Raw genomic sequence first — 19,956 nt, forward strand, 5'->3', positions numbered from 1 at the left:
AGTACAAGGGCTGATCAAATTAAATATAATGTAGGTTTTCAATCAGTTTTTCTGATTTATCCAAGGGCAACGATATCTGAAATTCGGCTGAAGTAGGACGAATATCATGCCTTGGACAACCATATGATATTATGTTAATAAAGGACTTGGAATAGTCCGTAATTTAGGGTGCAGTTAACAACTATGCAGAGCTGCCAGCGTTAGCAATCAGGGAGATTTTGTACTGCTCTTAACGGGGAGATATTTAGAATTACATTCAACAAAACGGGGAAAAACTTTTGACAATCAGGGAGACTTTTCTGTCAGTCGGAGAACAAAATGGGGAAAAACTTTTGACAATCAGGGAGACTTTTCCGTCAGTCAGAGAACATGGAAAGATTTGTGGGTTTTTTTCAGGGAACTTTCTGCAGAATATAGGACTAGTCGGCAGCTCTGATTACTTGTTGGGAATAGCCTTAAAGGGATATTAATTGTTTTGGGATAATTTTGTAGTATTTCCAAAGTTATACGATTTTTATTTAAGTGAATAAACAAAAAGACTGAACACTATTAGACCACAACTTAGACTTTGTTCCTGCAGGCACGATTTGTACACAGCTCAATTGAAGAAACATTTATCCGATTGTTATCAAGCGATATATAAGCAGGGCACATCTCAAAAACTTGTTATTTTCACAACTTGAATTTGGGTTGTAATTATGATACAAAATGTCCAATTTCTTATTTGACCAGTGTAGTATCTCGCCTGCCAGAAAATCAATGGAACGTACAAAGTCACTTTTTGTAGTCAACAGAAGTTAAACGGTCTACCTCTGGTATTGTTTCTATGGGACATGACAAAACGTGTAATAAAGACACAAAAACTACACAAGATGAAATGTTTGGTTTCATTTTATTTGCCTCATCGAAGCAGTAACCTCAGGAATTCTTCCTCTAAAATTCAGGAGGACGTGACCAACTTCTTTAACCCTCCTCCTAATCTAAACCTCCTCTTAAGAACTAACAGGAGAAATGACTTAACTCAAGAGATATTTCTTATTAATCTTCAAGCCTGATGCTTCGGTTTTTTAAAAGGGCAATGTCACTAAGCCATGGCACCTCTATGAGGGAATTTTAATTTCTGTTGGAGCCTTAAGGGGCACCAAGGCAAAATGACCAGGGGCAACAGAGACAATTACCTCCCTTGCCTCCATGAAGTATCAGGCCTGAAACTTAGTCAAAGCACTGTTTAGAGAAGTGTTTTTAGCTAGGGTTTGAAATCCACTTCATCTTGGCATTTATTTTATGCAACATCTTCCAACTGTAACAGATTTTGAAATTAAGTTTTAAGACGACTTTCAAGTTTCATTTCCAAGAGAGAAATCCTGCGTCTCCAAGGTTTTTAAGTTCCAGAGATTTGTTTTATGGTTCAGAGATGGAGGGTTTTATGCTTTGGTTCTAGTTCCAGTCTTTGTTTCCGGCACCACCCCAGTCACCAGTATTGGGTGCAGCAGGGGCGGGGTTGGTAGCAGACCAGTCCTTGGCAGCGGGGTCGGCTGCAGCCCAGTCGTCACCCTTGGTGAAGCCCTGCTGCATGGGTACAGCTGGGACTGTCATGGACTCTGCAGCCCACTGTGGAAATAAAAGCAAAGAAAGCAAAAGTTGTTAGATTTTTCATGGTGACAGGAAAGATGGAGATTGATACCCAAACTTTTACCCTAAAAATATTTTGTTAAAGATTTCAAAGCAACAGATTGACAACTTCCGACTTCAAAACACAAAATAAATATGTAGATAAGAGGCACATCATGGAAACCTGTTCAGAGGTGACCATTTCTGTTAAAACAAAGTGCGAAGCCAAAACTTGTTGTGGCATCTTTAGTCTTTTATTCGGAATATTAAACAAAATTCATGTTTCGTTAACTCAGGGATGTGATAGGTTGAAAAAAAACCAAAAAAAAACTCTTGAGCGCAAAGCCCAAAAGCCTGTGCGCTCGCAAACTTGCGAGCGTGAAGCCCAATATTAACATTTATCTTTGGTTTTAAAAGCTGTACTTTGCAATCTTGGGCGTTGTATATGGTTTTAAATTCGTTTTTGTTATGATCTCAAAATTTTGGGAAAAAATAAATGGAAAAAAAAGAAAAAAAAAAAAAAGGGAAAACTGTATTTTTAGAGGAGAAAAAAATCCTGGGAATTCCATTTAAAAACGGAGAAATCATTCACTGTTAAACTATGAGAGACTTGAAATAGACTCACATCGGTAACCTTGACACCACCAGCCTGGTCTTGAGGAGCAGCGGGAAGGGCAGGAACATCTCCCTGGGCTCCCCACTGGTCCTGGTAAGGTGCCTGGGGTTCCTCCTTAGCCTGGGCCTTCTCGCGAGCCTCTTGCTCCTCCTTCTCAGCCTGAAAGAAATATAGCAAAGACAGGAAAGTAGTACAAATACATTCAATTGATAATGATACCGAGTGATACTGGTCTGTCGTCTTGGCCGACCGGATAAGAGCACCGAACTCGAGCTCTGGTGTTTCCGTTCAGCAGAGTGTGGGTTTGAGTCCCGGTCGTGATACTTGTTATCCTGAGCAAGACACTTATGTGTTATTGCTTCTCTCCACCCAGGGGTAAATGGGTACCCGTGGGGGCATATATGGTTCTTGTGATTTATTTAGCTATAGTAGCGCAAATTTTGTTGCCCAGGCTGTATACTTCCCACGGAGCCGAGGTGGTTTAAGGAAGAAATTGAGGCTCAATGACCAGGTGTAATGATGTTAGAGCGCTTTGAGAAGCCCTTTTGTGAAATTAGCAATTGACAAAAATTATTTATAATTTTTGTTTGCATATCGGCTGAAATTTACACCGATGATGCTAGCTTATGCATGTGGAGAACCGTGACAACATTGCTCTGTATCACGGTTGTCAGGTGAAGGTTATTATTCCGAAGCTTACCTCTTCTGGATCCCTGTAGAAGTAGAGATCCACCATGATGTCCCAAGGGATGTCACGGCTGATGGTGCCTCTAAGGCGCAGTACCTCACGAGCCAACAGGTACCACATCAGACCGATAGACTGGGGACCCTGTACAACGCAAAAAGGAAATAAGAGCAAAATAATTTTAAAGGCACTGGACACTATTGGCAAAAGAATTTTTAGCATAAAAGCTTACTTGGTAATGAGCAATGAAGAGCTGTTGATAGTATAAAGCATTGTGAGAAACGTATGTTTACAAAAACCCAGATCGTCTTGCCAAAGACATATGTTCGGTTGCTACACAAAGCTTCTTTCCAATAACTTTTGGCAAAACACAACAAGTCTGTTGTAGGAAACTCTTGACGTTATCCTTCTCACTGGAGCAATGAAATGCAATCAGTGTTTTGAGGTTAGCCGTTCCCTGATCGTCACGACACAGGATCAGCTCACCTTGTTGTTGCATGGGATAGCAATGTCGATATGACGGAGTGGGGAGTCGGTGTTACACAGCGCGATAACTGGGATGTTCACGTACGATGCTTCCAGGACCGGCTGGTGGTCAGTGCGTGGGTCGGTCACCACCAGCAGACGGGGCTCACGGAACGCTGCCTGGATCTGATTGGTGAAGGTACCGGGGGTGAAGCGTCCCGCGATCGGGGTGGCACCGGTGTGGGTGGAAAACTTCAGGATGGCACGCTGGTGGAATAAATTAACATTAGTGAATAAATTAAGTTGAAACAAGTACTTCATGACTAGTACCGGTCAAAATAGTCTGACACTGGGCTCCAGATCTGAGGAGGTACTATGACATGATGGCATGTCCACCCTTAAGTAAAGCCTGGAGTTACATATTCAAAGGAGCTTTTGGAAACAGTATCCTCAGCACTGGAGAAATAGGTCAAAGAGCCCTTTTTTATTTTTTTAAAGACAGCTTTTTCTGCTATACAGGTTTTACTGTTATACCAGGCAGACTCTAAAAAAGTCTGAATTTTGATAAAAACCTGAAACTTCTCTCATCCCTGAATGATTACAAAGTGCCAGTCACCTGTCCATAGGGGCGAGCTGAGATGACACAGACATCTGCTGGGTGCTCAATGGCCACAATGCAACGGGCAGCGAGCATCAACTTCTCCCAAGTCTTGCGCAGATTGATGATGTGGCTACCTGTAAAGTCAATCACAGTGATCAATTAACTTTTGTTTCTTCTTCCACAGAACAGTTTCTTTTTAGAAGTCGCCAGAATCTCAAACAAAACTATTACTCAGCTTACACTGAATCTTCCTTCCTTGTCTTCTCTATATGAGGTTCTTGGATAGTAACAGGAATAAGTAACAGTGGAGAGTTTCTCTCAGTGTCTTACCGTCTGACTTGACCTTGTACACATATTGTAGCATCTGAAAGTCCGAGTTGTTAGCACCGATGTGGGTGCTACAAGCCAAGAATTTCGTCACGTCCTCCTCCTTGAGGGCTAGTATGTCCAAACTTCCCGACATTGTGCTGTTGAATCTGGTAAGTGATGGGAATCAACCTGCGACAAGAAACAACGAAAAAAACGAGTTAAGTTTCAATAGATGTTGGTTTTATTTTTGCATCCGAGACAAAGACAAATTTATTTTTACCCTCACACCAACATGGATATTTACTAGTGTCCCCTCCATCAAAGACAGGTATTTTTTTTCCCATGACAAACGGGGAGAATTATCTGCACACGTTCATCCTGGAAAGAAAAAATACCCGATCCGTGCTTTGTGTACAAAACATATTGACACGTGTCTGGGAACACTCAAGTTATCTTCTTTCCAGGATGAATGTGTGCAGATAATTCTTCATGTTTGCCCTGGAAAAAAATATACGTGTCGTGACGTACCTTGTGACGCGTCTGGGCAATCGGCATTTCTAGTGTAGTGGTAAAAAGTATTTGGGGACTGAATTACGGTAAAAATTTATAATTTTTAACAACTTTTGAGATTGCGGAGTGGATTCTCTGGATGTCCCCTAAGTCAATGAGAGTTCAAAGGACACTAAGACTGGTAAGAGCCTAATTTCGGTGAGATTAAAAAAAGAGAAAAAAAAGAGATTTGCATTGCCAAAATTAAAACTTTATAAAACTTAAAAAAAAAAAAAAGAACCAGAAAAAAGCAGTCTCATTGTTGTCTTGAGAGATGTCAGCCTATGAGGTTACGGGAGTCGATAGCGGAACGAAACTGCTTAGTTCTAGGTCTAGGAGTAGGTAGAGCAAGAGGCTAGCTAGATCTATTCCGATTCTGAATATTCTGACTGGAAAAATGACTATCGAATATTTAATTTTATTTTCATTAAATTTTAATAACTTTATTCCCCGACAGATATTCCCTTAAATAACAAAACATCAAAACCAATTGATTGAATTTTTTGAGTTAGTCTGCAACAATTGGCCCTAGAAATAATTTTTAGAAATCTATCTAAAATCGATCATGCTTTACTAAATAAACAGAAGAGTTAGAGGGCGCCCATCATTTCACAATTTCGACACCCACCAACATACATATCATGTCCTACACGCAAACTTTTTAGTAAAAATCACCCTAAATGACAACGCACCCCTCAACAAACTTATGTACACAAATCTTTATATGATTAATATTTTTAAAATGCAAACAAATCATGATTTATTTCACAATTTCGACCATAAATAAGTCGGCAAAGTTGAGGGAAAAGTCTTACACGTGCAAATGCCAATGGGAGATGGTTGGAAAAGGGCGATATTGCGCGTTCACGTATTAAATGGTTCCTTTCCAATTTAAGGTTACGGCATGCCAAGTACCAGCTAAAATATGTGCCAACCACCTCCTGGACAACAGAGGGCGCTAATGATGAATTTTCGGCCATGGAAAGTTTTGACAGGTAAGCTTTGCAATTTATGTGTTAATTTCTTTATTTTTAAATACAATTAGAAATTCTTCTTTTAAAATACAAAGTAAAGATGTGTTTTTTCACTGAGTTTTTCCTTTTGAGATTAGGGGGCATTTATTTTTAACACTACACTAGTGAGTACTGAGTGGCTGCTGAGTTCCCTTGCCTTGCCCTTGGCTTGGGTTATGATGGGCCACTCCATGGGCCACTTGGGCCTGGCAGGATATTTTTTAAATTAAAACTAAATTTTGTTAATAATAATTAATATAAATGCAAATGAATAGTTGAAATACTGGAAACTGCCCAGCCGATTTCGCACGAAGGTCCAAAGGCTCAGTGGGAATGAAAGGGAGCACTGCTTACCTGTTTACCTGTTTACCTGTTTACCTGTAGATTCGGGCTCTGCATAATGAAGGCTAAATGAAGCCTTATAAAACGCCCATCCATATTCACACAAAACTTACTGCAAAAGTACTGAATGCAATGGAAGTAGCGAAGTCAAATGTGAGAGCAGAAGAGAATGAACTTAATATTTCCATATATCCTGTGGTGAACATTCTGCAAAACTGTACATGTCAATGTTTTTGGTGAGGTACTCATCAATGCCATTTTTGAAGATGTTAGTTGAATGAGAATGAACAACTGCAGCTGGTAGTTTGTTCCAAACATTACAGACTCTCTGTGTGAAGTTGTTCTGACGAATTCTGGTAGTACTACGTTCCTTGTTTATCTTCAGATCATGGCCCCTTAGACCCTTTACATTTCTTGACATGTCAAATAGCTTATCTGGATGGACATCCTGGAACCCATGCATCACTTTGAAAACTTGAATGAGGTCACCCCGCAATCTTCTGTAGGCAAGTGTTGGGAGATCAAGGAGTAGCAGCCTTGTTTCATATGGCAATTCCCTTAAAGATGGAACAATTTTGGTTGCCCTCCGTTGCACCTTTTCTAACTTGTTAATGTCTCTCTTCAAGTAGGGGCACCAAACGCTGTTGGCGTACTCCAGATGTGGGCGAACCATGGTCTTGTACAATGCCTTGAAAGTCTCCTCATCCATGTATGATGTAGTCAAAGGTCCGTTTTATTACACCTAGAATTCGAGTCGCCTTGTTTGCTATTGCTCCAATGTGCTTACTGAAAGTTAGTGACTTGTCAAACAGGACACCAAGATCCTTTTCGTCGTCCATTTCTTTCAAATTTCTGGAGTGGTTTCCTTCTGTCATGGTGTAAGTGACTCTGTCGACCCCTTTCCCGTAGTGCAGTACTCCACACTTAGCAACATTGAATTTGAGCTGCCATTTTGAGGACCAGTCACCCAACCGGTTGAGGTCTTCCTGTAATTTCTGACAGTCGTCTTCTTCCTTGACTGGAGTGAAGATCTTGGTGTCGTCCGCAAACATCATTACAAGACTGGAAACTACATTTGGTAGGTCATTGATGTATATTATGAAAAGTATTGGCCCAAGAACACTGCCCTGCGGGATGCCACTCCTCACACTGGCCCAGTCTGATTTCTCACCATTTAAAGACACTCGTTGCTTTCTTCCAATCAAGAAACTTTTGATCCATCGAATCAGCTTGCCACCAATTCCATTTGCTTCGGCCTTCTTCAGGAGGCGCAGGTGTGGGACAGAGTCAAATGCTTTCCGGAAATCTAGGTAGACTACATCAATATCCGCACCTTCCTCCAGCAGTTTTGTCCACATTTCCATTAGAACGAGTAGTTGCGTTACACACGAGCGACCCTGTCTGAATCCATGTTGTTCCTCCTGAATGATGTTATGGTTGTTCATAAATGCCATAGTGTGGTTTCTGATGATAGACTCCATAATCTTGCATACTATCGAAGTGAGGCTGACTGGCCTGTAGTTCCCAGCATCTGCAGCACTACCTTTTTTGAAGATGGCAGTAACTTCAGCAACTTTCCAACCTTTTGGAACTTCACCTTCATCCATTGACTTTCTAAAGATGATGGCAAGTGGATGTGCTATCTCATTACATACTTCCTTCAGTACCTTTGGGTGCAGTCCATCCGGTCCAGGGGATTTTGTTGGGTTGAGTTTCTGCAACTGTTTCGCCACTTCTTCCACGGTAAAGACTACATCCGTAAGTTTATCGCCATCAAACATATTATCGGGAACTGGTACATCACTTAAATCTTCGTCTGTGAACACACTAGCGAAGAAGGAGTTCAGAATCTCTGCCTTGTCACCATCTGTATGTGCATAAGATCCATCTTCTTTTAGTAGGTCCTTCACTCCTGACTTGACTTTGGTTTTTGACCTCACATACTTCCAGAAGGCTTTAGGGTTAGTTTTTGTCTCATTGGCAAGATTTCTCTCGTAGTATTTCTTGGCTTTTCTCACTTCTTTGGTGGCTTCATTTCGTATTTGGCAATATTCTTCATAGTACTTGTATTCTCTCGTTCTAGTATAACGCTTCCAGGCATTACATTTCTTCTTCACCTTTTGCATGACGTCTTTATTCATCCACAATGGCTTGAATTTCTTCTCCTTTTGGTCACATTTGGTAGGGTTGACTTTAGGAATGTGGTTTCCCATTGCATTCTTAAGTTTATTCTCAAAGAATATCCACGATTCGTTGACATCAAGGGTGCACATATCTTGTTTCCAGTTAACATCTCCTAATTCGTTCCTCATCATATCATAGGCACCCTTCTTGTACAGAAATCTTTCTTTAATTTTTGTCTGGTCGGTTGTTACAAAGCAGTCCAATTTGAAGAAGAGGGTGACATGGTCACTCTTTCCAAGCGGGCTGCTACTTTTCACATCACTAATTAGTGATTCGTCGTTGGTAATTACTAGATCTAGTAGACTGCTGTTCTGTCCTATTCTGTGTCTAGTGTCGCAATCGATCAGCTGGTGGAGGTAATTATCCTGCAGGCAGTTGATGAGTGCTGAACTACCATGGCCTTCACCTGCATTTGATGTCCATGATTCCCACTCTACATCTGGGTAGTTGAAGTCTCCAACTATAACAAGGTGCGAATACTTCATCTTGCTCGCTTTGCTAATTAGGTCCGTCAACCTTGTATTATTCAAATCTGTGGAATTTGGACTTCTGTAGATACAACCAAGTAGTAGTCTCTCTTCACTCTGCAGTCTCATCTCACACCCTTGTCCCAGGTTCCTTTCCATTTGTCATCATGACCGTTTGTGTGAAATCAACTGGCCGGGACCAGGGGCAGTATTTTTTTGCGATTGAGTCTGACGCATTTTTAGGTTAGTGTTTTTTCTCCTGACTTTCAGTTTCATGTGACTGAGTGCGGAATTCTTGGTTTATTAATGGTGCACATGATTCAATCATTGATGAGCCATTAGCGTAGAATTCTGCGGTAAATGGACACCGTGACATTAAAAAATCTGCATTAGCCCAGGTTGGACTCCTCCGTTGCAGGGCTAACCGCGACATTAGTAGTGGTCAAGCATGATGGTTTTAGAATTAGATCATAGTAGATGGATCATGCACCGTGACCATGGTAGTTGCAATACCGTAACCCTCCGACTCCGTCGGCAGGAGGGTTACGTTATTGCAACTAGCACCATGGTTCATGATGCGAGTCGTATCTTCACGTGATTGTGAGGCTGCACTTTTCAGGAAGGAAGGAAGAAAGTGTTGCATACATGTGAATTGGCTTTTCACTCAGTTCCTATCTAATCGCGTGGTGGGTTTTCCCACTGCATTTCTCTACACAGCACAGGTACTCAAACCTACATAACCTACTTCTATGAACTTTAAGGCTCCCCCAAGGGAGCCTTATATAGTTTCTAGAAGCACATAAAACCCTAAGAAGTAAGAGTATGAGGATTCCAACCTGGGCTGCAGGTAACAGTCTGACAGGAAGGTATAGTTACTTTGTTGAGGGTCCCTTGTTAAAATTTTCAGAAAGATAATTGCCTGTAGAAATAATAACAACACGTTAATAGAATTGTGAGAACTGGTATTTGACCTATTTGTTGATTAAAATTATTTTTATTTCTTTACCCACACAAGGGTTGAACAACTAATTGCCGACGTCAACCAGTGCATTGAAACCAGCCAAAGCCTATGTGAGAGAGTCTGCAAGGATCTGCGCCCTCTTCTTCATCAACCCTGGCCTCCGAAGGAAAAACCATCACCAAAACCTTCCCCTCAAACAGATAGCAGTGTCGGTGACCATGGTGATGCTGTATCATTAGAGGATGCGGAAACTCTCGCTAAGGTGGAGCTGGCGTTGGTCAGGGCCCAGAAGGCTCGAGACCTTCAGCGGAAGGTGAGAACTGGGCCCAATTTCATGGCTCTGCTTACCATAAGCATAGAATCGGCGCTTACGGAAGCAGGGAACTCTATGCTTATGGCAAGTGTATTTCACAGGTTAGCAACGAATTTTGGCTTCTGCCCGTCTGTACTCAACGTTACCAGGCATTCTACGCTTACAAGGCTAGCGCAGAAATTTGGCGCTTGCACGTAAGCGGGGAATCGTGATCGTAAGCGCAGAATACGGTGGTAAGCAGAGCCATGAAATTGGGCCCTGTTATTTTCTGATACTTTCTTTGTCATGTTCCCAGTCTGGATACTACAGAAATCAGTACTGTTTCTCATTATGTCAAAATGGGTTCAGACTATTTCGCCCCAGGTTTGGTTGGTGACACAAATTTGAAGTTTTAAACAAAATACAGCAGAGAAGGCACAAACAAAAATAACACGGTCCAGTTTCATAAAGCTGCTTGAGCAGTCACAAATTGCACTGAGTGGTAATTTTTGCTGGTAACCGTACAAAACAATTTTGCTTACGAGATAACTTATCTCGTAAGCAAAATTGTTTTGTGCTTAGTCACTTTTAGTGCTTGAAAGAAGCTTTTATAAGAAATTAAGGTCTGGATGTTTCATTTTTGAAAGGGCCAGGGCACCAAGGTATTTTCTCATTTTCAAAGGCAGAAGAAATGTGAACTTTTCTATTGGATTGTTAAAAGCCAATGCCCTGGGGCAACAAATGTCTTTGTGCAGCATCAGGCATGAAACAAGGTTTTAACATTTGTGTTTCTTATCAAACTTAATGCAGAATTTGTATCAAACAGACTGTTTTTCAATGTAATTCCTCTGCCAATTGTCAAGTACTATCAATGAGCGAGAATTAAAACTAAACTTGTCCTTGAGGATAATGATTATTTTAATATTTTCATGAAAGATCGCCTAACATCACAAAGCCACAGACGGCCACTTTAACTAGCAAAGTGAGGGTTACACTTAAAGGCAGTGGACACTATTGGTAATTGTCAAAGACTAGCCTTCACCGTTGGTGTATCTCAACATATGCATAAAATAACAAACCTGTGAAAATTTGAGCTCAATCGGTCATCGAAGTTGCGAGATAACAATGAACAAAAAAAAACCCTTTGTCACACGAAGTTGTGTGTGTTTAGATGGTTGATTTCGAGACCTCAAGTTCTAAATCTGAGGTCTCACAATGTTTTATACCATCAACCTCTCCCCATTACTCGTTACCAAGTAAGGTTTTATGCTAATAATTATTTTGAGTAATTACCAATAGTGTCCACTGCCTTTAACTGATTTGGGCTGTCTAACCAAACTGTCACCAGGGGCACATTGCCATCTACTCCTTTGGGCTGAATCAGGGTTACCTCCTTCGCTTCACAGTACGCAAAGATGTAGGCATTGGTTTCTTCCAACAGGATGTAAAGCAGATTGCACTTTCTTCTTCACTGTTCACAAAGTATTTATGGCTATTAGTGCCTTGCTCAAGGGCAAGTGTGATGACCAGGATTCAAACCCACACTCATTTGCCGACAATACCAGAGCTTGGGTCAAGTGACCTAGACCACTCGGCCAGGACACGCCACAGATTACAGGTTCAAGTCTGGAGTATGAACGTGTACAACAAGTGGTGAAGGAAACATCAAATAAAATAGTTGTACTTAACTTGTGTTTTGTTTACCCCTTTAGCTGAATCCTGTGGTGGAGCTTCATAAAGAAGACAAAACAACATCAGAGCCTGAAGAAGAGAATCCACCAAAAAGTCAAACAATCGACGGACAAGAGTTTGCCGTCATTTCCCAGTCGGATCTTCAAAAACTATTCAGAGATGATGCGCTTAAACTTTCAGAGAAAAAAGCAAACACTTCAGCTACGAAGCCAAGACTTGGCCCAGCACAGGCCAGAGCTGCTTATAGCGCCAAAGTTCCTCGTCCGTCAACAAAGTCCCGCTATACAACCTCCTCATCTGATATTGGAAAACACAAAAATAAACTAAAAGCAACTTCAGCAGATGGCAAGAATGCAAACTCAAAAATGAAACCTGTAAGTGAAAAAGACGCTGTTAGACAGAGGAGTGCAAACGTAGGTATTTCAAATAACCGGATAAAGAAGCAACTTAATGTTCGCAATGAGAATGAACTTGTGAATGTTGACACTACATTAGCTGAGGAACCAAAGACTGGAAACCTACGATCTGCCGCAAAGCATAACAGAACTGCTGTGAACACAACTGTCCAAGAAAATCAGCCAAGAATGAGAGAAAAGGTTAAACAAAGTTCTGTGAATTTTTCAAACAAGAGCAGACATGAGAGAGAAGTGCATACTCAGTCGACCAATGGAAGTGAGAATCTTGCTCGTAAAATGGCAAAACTGAAACTTACGGATGAGGGCCCGTCAAAGCCATTGGTTATGGGAGTTACCAAGGATGAAACAAGTGGATTGGAAGAGCAGTCAAAGCCATTTATGCTGAAATGGAATGGGTACGTGTGAGTCCTCGGGCAAGAGATATTTGCAGAGTTCATTGTGTGATTTAGATAGGATGTCTAAGCCCGGGTCTTTTGTCCTGCGAATGCGAATGCCATACGAGTTTCGAAGTCACAAACTAGCAACGAATAATTTGCATCAGTTGATTTGTGCTGAACTCCTGCAAACTATATGCTGCAACAAAAAGCCCTTTGACGTCTTTCATTCAAAACCACAGTGGATAATATTGAAGGATCACACAGTAGGAGGGTTGACTGTCGTGTGCTGTGTTCAGTGTAGATTTTTTTTCACCACATGATGTCACACTGCAGGCTGGTCAGACAGTAGGAGGGTTGACTGTCGTGTGCTGTGTATGTATTCACCACATGATATCATTGCAGGCTGGCTTGTTTTTCTATAACTCAAAACTAGTATAGATGACAATTTTTTTCTGTTATCACATTTTACGAATGTAGATCCGATCTGAAGGTTTCTGGTAAGATCAAAAAGTCTTATTCCGTTATCGCCAAACTTCGATCTAAGCTCTCGTCAGAAGTTGATTCAGTCAAGGAGTCCTCGCCTTCGCAGTATTTCTTGCATCGGATGGAATCAAAGGTAATTGAGAAGCCTCCTTGAAAATCAACTTTGACATCATTTTGATGCGGATTATTTGTTACTTGACCAAAATAATGCTCAAATTGAATATAGGGAAGTGCCAATAGCAGCAGCGGTCCTTCAATTCAAGTATGTACTTTGATTAAGAACTAAAGGTTGTCCAAACACCAAACATGGTAGATGTGCTTCCAGTGTGTCCGACCTGGGGTCAATTTCGCAAAGCAATAAAATCCATCATAAGACAAATTGTTGGTATTACCACAGTGATTTGCATTGTGACATCACACTTTACCAAGCAATTACGATTGATTTTCTGTTAAGATCAATCTTGGCTCTTTGTGAAATCAACCCCAAGTTCCTCCTATCAGGATGTCTGAGCGTGAAACCGGGCTTTCTGCTTCTTCTCACCGCCACTCTTGATTTTCTGAGATGTAGAACAATGAGCCGTTCCAACAGCTTTATTCCACATACTACATCTTGTTAAAACTCCTTGTCTGGTACAATCTTGACTGTTAATAGGAAAATTTTCTTTCAGCTCCCATGAGTTATTTCATCTAAAATGTGTTCTTCTCGTAGCCCCTTACCAAGAGTGGATATTAGCCTGTTTGGGTTGAACTTGCTAAACATAAAAAAAATAAAAAAAAGTTTTCCCCTAAAGTGCTAGGCCGAGTTTCATGGCTTTGCTTACCGTAAGCAAAGAATCGGCGCTTTTGGATGCAGGGTATTCTCATTACATCAAGCATATTTCATGGGTTAGTAGCAGGGACTTTTTCCTTGTAGGCATGCACTCTCCAAATTACTAGGCATTCTACACTTACACAGCTTGCTCAGAAATTTGGCACTTGCATGGTAGGTGGAGAATAGTGATAGCCAGCGCCAAATCCGGCGGTAAGCAGAGCCATAAAATTGGGCCTTCCTTTGCACTCCTTTATGTTTTCCTTCATTCTTCAAGCTAGTAAGATTAGATTCAAAAGGAATGTAAAATTCTTGTACCATTCTTGTGTTATCTTTTTTTCTTCTTGAGTTTTACTCCAAACTAAGTATCAAACTAGTTGCTAGTATGATACAAAAACACCCAGAAAATTACATTATTTTTATCTCTTCTATTTGATTTTAAAGTTTCAGCCGTCGCCGACATCACTATCTTTTAGAGAGGTCCAAGAGAGAATAGAAAACTTGACCACGGAATGTCGACATGTCTTGCAAGTTGTGAAGACAGCCCTTTTGCAGAATCAGCGACAATCAGGTAGACCTCTTCAAATTGATTTATTAAAAAAATTCTTGTCTTTTCCGCTGGTGAAAACTGCTCAACGTAGAACATTTGTTTTGAAAATTCCTTTGCAAACTTAATTATCTGCTAAGCAACATAATGGGGGTACCAGTCACAAGTGATGTATTGTTTCATACTATATTGGCCTGTAACCTATTTCCGCTAAGCAACTTTCAGCTGGTACTGAGCAGCTGAGTTTAATTGGCCTTAGAGCATATCCGATTTACAATTTTTGGGACTCTTAGAAAAAGTGGCAAAATTGTTATTAACTAGCCTGAAAAACGATGTACAAAATTTATGTGTAGGTTATGTTTTCCTACCCTTTTCCAAGGGCCTAATATTTATCATTGAAATTAATTAAATCGTATGAATGCACTTTTCTTGACGTAGAAGAACCATCGTTGGAGAGTAGGTATACAGTTAAACTCTTCGCCGAGACCTTGAGAAAAAGGCTAGAAGATCTGACAGTTGAAATTCAAAATGTCGTTGCAGGTAAGTTAATCTGTGTCTGTATTAAGTAACTGTGGCTATGGCTATGGCTTGTGGTTTCAGGGACAAATAGCTCAGCAAGTCAGCCATAGCCACTGCCAAATCCATTATTTCATCTGTTTAAAAATCAGGACTAAGAGTTCCCGCAAGCGGAAGTTATTTTTTACATAAGGTCAGTAAACTTGGGACTGGACAAGTCCGGCGATCGAGCATTTTTGTTTAAATAAAATGTTGACTTTCAGTCAGAAAAATCTCTTTCAATTCTGTTGAGTATTGAATAAACCAACAATACAAATGCGATAAATCTTCTTTCAGTGTTTGTTCAAGTTAAACAGTTTAAATGTGTTTTATGGTTTCTTAAAAGAACATTCTTGAAGGAATATTCTCTTTAGTTTTTTCCTTCATCAGGCAAGGTTATGATTGCGTTATCTGCCCTAAGCTACAGGGGGCTTGGGTTCGATTCCAATGAGAGATCTCTGCAAGAAGCACTTCAGCGTAAAATCGCATATCTTCGAGTTTTCAAATTTTCTTTTCTCGTTTTGATTCCAGCTGAGGAACAGTTACTCTCAAGTCAACACCGACGAGTCCCCAGCTCGAAGTCATCAACTCCATTCCATGAGGGACTTCAGCAATGGGAGATCTCCACTCCATCCATCTCAATATTCCTTCCTGTCAAACAATTTCAGGGTAATGTTAAACCTTCTCACTCTACTACTACTACTACTAATAAAATGATAATTATACAGCGTATTTTTCATATTAAAAAAAAGGCGCCCGACAATAAAATGATTACAAAGAACTAAAACAAAGACAGTAAACAACCAAATCATAAAATTTTTTACAAAACATTAATCTATTCATGCTACTCCTCGGGGGCAACTCCGGGGGAATAACAGCCAGCACTTTCACACTTAGATGGCTTTACCCGGCCTGATCTATCCTGGCCAATAGTCATCCCGGGGAATAGCAATCACTTCTTATAAAGAAGAAATTTTAGACAGTGATCTCAGACCAATTTTTCTTTTTTTTAAACAGCCCATTTTGAAGAAAAAAAGGGATGCTGAATTTTTTTATTTTTTTTATTTTGCCTTACATTGAATATTCTGAATGTCCTTTAAAGTAGATTTAATTTGTCACTTTCTTCATCAGGCAGCGTTAGCCAGATCCGCAGTGGTCAAGACAACTGCAGAAACATTGAATACTGCACTCTGAGAGAGCTACAGACGTTTTCCACTCTGCAACATGATGTACAGAGGTTGGCCCTTCAAATTCAAATAGAGAAGGTAACCAACGTTTCTCTTTCAGAACTACCCCAACTTCTTTAGAAATTATCTTTGGGTGCGTTCGATTAGCTTCCTCGTGTAGACACCGCGGTGCTCATTTAGGTGAGCCCTTGGCAAGAGCTAAGCGAACCATTACACTCGCTCTCTTGTGGTGACGTCATGCACCTTGGGCCAGCCCCAAGTGACCCATTCCACAAGCAGGGCACTGGGGGCTGACCCAAGTGAGCCCCTGGAATGACGTCAAAGCTATTCGAACTCACCCATTACATGGTGTTACCACAAACCTTCCTGCAGAAGGTATTATTGAAAACACAAAGCAGGGACACATCATTCAACATGTCCACAATAAAGGAAATTGTTCATGGGACTTGTATTGTTCACTTAAATGACCACCTGGAAGCCCTCTGTTGTGAAGTAACATAACAGTTCACAGTTAAAGGCATTGGACACTATTGGTAATTATATAAAATTGTTGTTGGCATAAAAACTTACTTGGTAATGAGCAATTGAGAGCTGTTGTATAGTATACACATAATGAATGTTTATGAGTGCAATGGTGCGAATATGTTCATGAGTTGAAAGATGGAATGTTCTATTCAACGAGGCGGAGCTGAGTTGAATGGAACATTCCAGCTTTCAACGAATGAACATATTCGCACCATTGCACGAATGAAAAACATTCATTATTTGTTTTATATAACATCCAAGTAGAACTTTGTCATTTTGATTGAAAGAAACAACTTTCAAAACAAACAATTTCAACTGTAGAAGCCGAATGCTAGTAATTTTACTATGCCTTCTTGCAGTAACACCTGCTGCGTTACCAAAGACACGCGCACGCAGTGATGTTTTTACTCAGCTTTTTCGTTCCATCCGAAAAGTACCATTGCACGCTGGCAGCGTGCCAGCGTGCAATGGTACTTTTCGGATGGAACGAAAAAGCACGGCGAGTGACTCAGCGTGCAATGGTACTTTTATTTGCTATCACGTGACGGACAATCCTCCAATCAAATGGCAAGGATCTGCTTGGGTGTTATATAATATAAAACATTGTGAGAAACGGCTCCCTCAACTAAGATAGTTTTTGAAAAAGAGGTAATTTCTCAAATATTAAAAGCCTTCAGGTCTGAAACCTTTTTTAGCCATCTGAAACAACACAAATGTGTGCAACAAGGGTGTTTTTTCTTTCATTATTCTCTTGCAAATTTGATAACCAATTGAGTCAAAATGTTTACATTTTGTTATTTCATGCATATGTTGGGATATACCAAGTGAGAATACTGTTCTTTGACAATAACCAGGTGTCCAGTGCCTTTAACCCTTTTCTTACCATAGGAAACTTTAGTCAAGTGCACAAATTTCCTCCTCCTTACCACTGGCGACTTAAGTTGACCAACCTTACACAAACAAATCCTTTAAGTCCTTTTTTAACAAGCTGTTGTCTTGCCCATGTTAAACTATCATAGCCAAGCTAACTATAGTGAGAGAGAGGAGGATTGGATGTTTCCAGTGATGGTAAAATAAGGTTGCTACTCTCAAAACTTATCTTAATATGTCACAGGTTTTCAAGGAATAATTTTGTTTTGTCTGTTTTGGTTTGCTTTGTTTTTGGTTTTACTGCACCTTGAAAACCCAGGGTGTATATGTGCGCATTTCACGTCCTTATCATTATTATTATTATTGTTGTTATTACTATTATATCCTCTGCTTCAATTCAGCTCATCGGTGCAGAGATCTTACCCATAATAGAGGTCCTGAACCCATCCGATACGAACTTTGTGCCCTTCTATCGATCAGTGTTCGGTCTACTCTGTCATTGTGGACAACTCTACCCGTCAGTTATCACAGACAACGTTGGTAATACGAGTGAAGCGGATGTTACCTGATCATCCTCACAGCTAGTCTTGGTTCAAGACCCTCCTGTTCTTAACATCACATGATCCATTATCGCAAGGGGGAGTGTTCTCAACATACAACACTATTATAGACCTTTTAACAAACCCAGTGCGCAAGCGCTAACTGTTGAATGAGGTGCATGCTGGTCTAGCTAGCGATCAAACTTGATTGCTAGCTAGACCAGGAATCACCTCATTCCAGGCCTATAGCAGTATTGGAGTCTGCTGGTTCTCGGGTTGATTGCGTTTCTTTTTTAACAGCGCCCTCTATTGGCAACTATCAGTGAGAGAAATTAACGGCAGGTGTACACCTTTCACAATTTAATATTTGGATTGGTTCAATGAAACTTATCTCCAAAGAGATGCAGTACATGGACAAAACTGTTGGAATGGTTATGCTATCTTTCTGATAAATATTTAACAACTTGGCCACTTCACTTGAATATGTTTGAACATAAAATGCATTTAGAAATGCTGCAGTTTATTTTTGTGAGAATTGTATTGTTGATTCTTGGAAATGAAAATGACATAAATAATAAAACATGAATATTATTATTATTTGTATTTATTTCTTTGGTTAAAAGTGTGATTAATTGTTTGTTTTTTAAGTTGTTGTGTTTCTTAAATATAAAATGATTGGTTACTTTGCTTTTTTTGTATTCTAAAGTTTGATCGGCGTACTTGCACTTTTAAACTTTGTTTGCCTTTGAGAAAGTGTGAGAATGTTAATACGGTTGCTACATAATACTGCTTAACCTTAGTCTGTATCCATGTGTAGATTTGGTGAACATGTTGGATTGTGTCAGTTTGAGTTAGGCCGTATCCGAATTGGCGGCTACGGCTAGATCGCCGCGTCATCATGCATTGAAGTATAGGACACCCTTTAGCAACACTCCTGGCAACGGTCGTAGCCGTAGCCACCAATTCGGATACGGCCTAAGTCTAAATCTGAGGACAGTTATAGTTGTTCAGAAGCTGACAGTCAGCTGCATTTTCTCTCTCCAATCTCTCTCTAGCCTTTTAGAAAATATGTGCGTAAAAATCCAAGGCAAAAATTATTGAATTATCATTTGGAGTGGATTGAATAATAGTATAGTGCTTTTCACGCCCGAAGGGAGTCTAAAAGTTTCAACATTTTGGTCACTGGGCCTTCATAATTTGTTCCCTTATCCATCTCGCAGCTCCTCGCCTCGAGTATACAGCTTGTGCAACAAATATGCACTACCCATCTAAATAAGAACCACCCTGCCCTCACAGGTACCCATTTACCCCTGGGTGGAGAGAAGCAATTATAGTTAAGTGTCTAATTGCTCAGGGACAAGTGTCATGACCGTAACTCAAACCCACACTCTGCTGGAACAGCGAAGCACCAGAGCTTGAGCTCGGTGCTTTTATCCACTTGGCCACGCAAGCAACATTGTTTGACCCTCACACTGAAGTAGGTCAGGGCCCAATATCTTAATAAGTCTGTGACGCACCATTGCAAATTTAGCATAAAATCATGGCATACCTGCCAAACTTTCTATGCTTTATATATCCCGGGGTATATTCATCAGTTTGTATTGTTGCATCTAGTACCTACTCAATTTTTGGTAAGCAAAGAAATTTGTCAAGCAGATGTTCTGCTTAACAGCTTTATGAAATTGGGTCTAGGTATAGTGAACAAGTGAGGTCCACAATTCCCATAACTGTATTTTTTACATTTTAGCCATTTAAGTGACCACCTGTTTACCATTATTTCAAGTAACCACCGGGTGGGGGCAGTAGATAGTGCATGCAATAATGCAATACACGCATAACCTCGGCTATGATATAATGCATCA

The 19,956-nt window shown here is 40.4% G+C and overlaps 2 protein-coding genes across 2 annotated transcripts; one reads left to right on the forward strand and one right to left on the reverse strand.

Annotated features, from left to right (window-relative positions):
- Nucleotides 1–873: 873 nt before the first annotated feature.
- LOC117292271 (40S ribosomal protein SA-like) lies at nt 874–5,738 on the reverse strand. The gene is made up of 7 exons (XM_033774263.1): nt 5,652–5,738; nt 4,309–4,476; nt 3,994–4,112; nt 3,399–3,644; nt 2,928–3,056; nt 2,237–2,386; nt 874–1,611 (listed from the first exon to the last, which is right to left on the reverse strand). Exons 2-7 carry the CDS (start codon nt 4,439–4,441, stop codon nt 1,438–1,440), a joined length of 951 nt encoding a protein of 316 aa, XP_033630154.1. The 5' UTR covers nt 4,442–4,476; nt 5,652–5,738; the 3' UTR covers nt 874–1,437.
- A 42-nt stretch (nt 5,739–5,780) lies between these two features.
- Nucleotides 5,781–18,697, forward strand: LOC117292270. Its single transcript, XM_033774262.1, has 9 exons — nt 5,781–5,831; nt 9,858–10,116; nt 11,808–12,598; nt 13,058–13,196; nt 14,316–14,442; nt 14,857–14,958; nt 15,505–15,642; nt 16,105–16,238; nt 17,957–18,697. The coding sequence occupies exons 1-9, from the start codon at nt 5,815–5,817 to the stop codon at nt 18,122–18,124; spliced, it is 1,875 nt and encodes a 624-aa protein (XP_033630153.1). The 5' UTR covers nt 5,781–5,814; the 3' UTR covers nt 18,125–18,697.
- Nucleotides 18,698–19,956: the final 1,259 nt, after the last annotated feature.

Source organism: Asterias rubens, chromosome 7, assembly GCF_902459465.1.
Source record: "Asterias rubens chromosome 7, eAstRub1.3, whole genome shotgun sequence".
NCBI classification, from domain to species: Eukaryota; Metazoa; Echinodermata; class Asteroidea; order Forcipulatida; family Asteriidae; genus Asterias; species Asterias rubens.

Bases quoted from the DNA above. Each gene is read 5' to 3' on its own strand.
- LOC117292271 (XM_033774263.1), bottom strand. From the start codon at position 4,441: ATGTCGGGAAGTTTGGACATACTAGCCCTCAAGGAGGAGGACGTGACG. The intron at 4,113-4,308 runs GTAAGACACTGA...TTGACTTTACAG, and splicing joins GTACAAGGTCAAGTCAGACG to GTAGCCACATCATCAATCTG. The intron at 2,387-2,927 runs GTAAGCTTCGGA...TATTTCTTTCAG, and splicing joins TCTACAGGGATCCAGAAGAG to GCTGAGAAGGAGGAGCAAGA.
- LOC117292270 (XM_033774262.1), top strand. The intron at 14,959-15,504 runs GTAAGTTAATCT...TTTTGATTCCAG, and splicing joins AATTCAAAATGTCGTTGCAG to CTGAGGAACAGTTACTCTCA. The intron at 16,239-17,956 runs GTAACCAACGTT...GCTTCAATTCAG, and splicing joins TTCAAATTCAAATAGAGAAG to CTCATCGGTGCAGAGATCTT.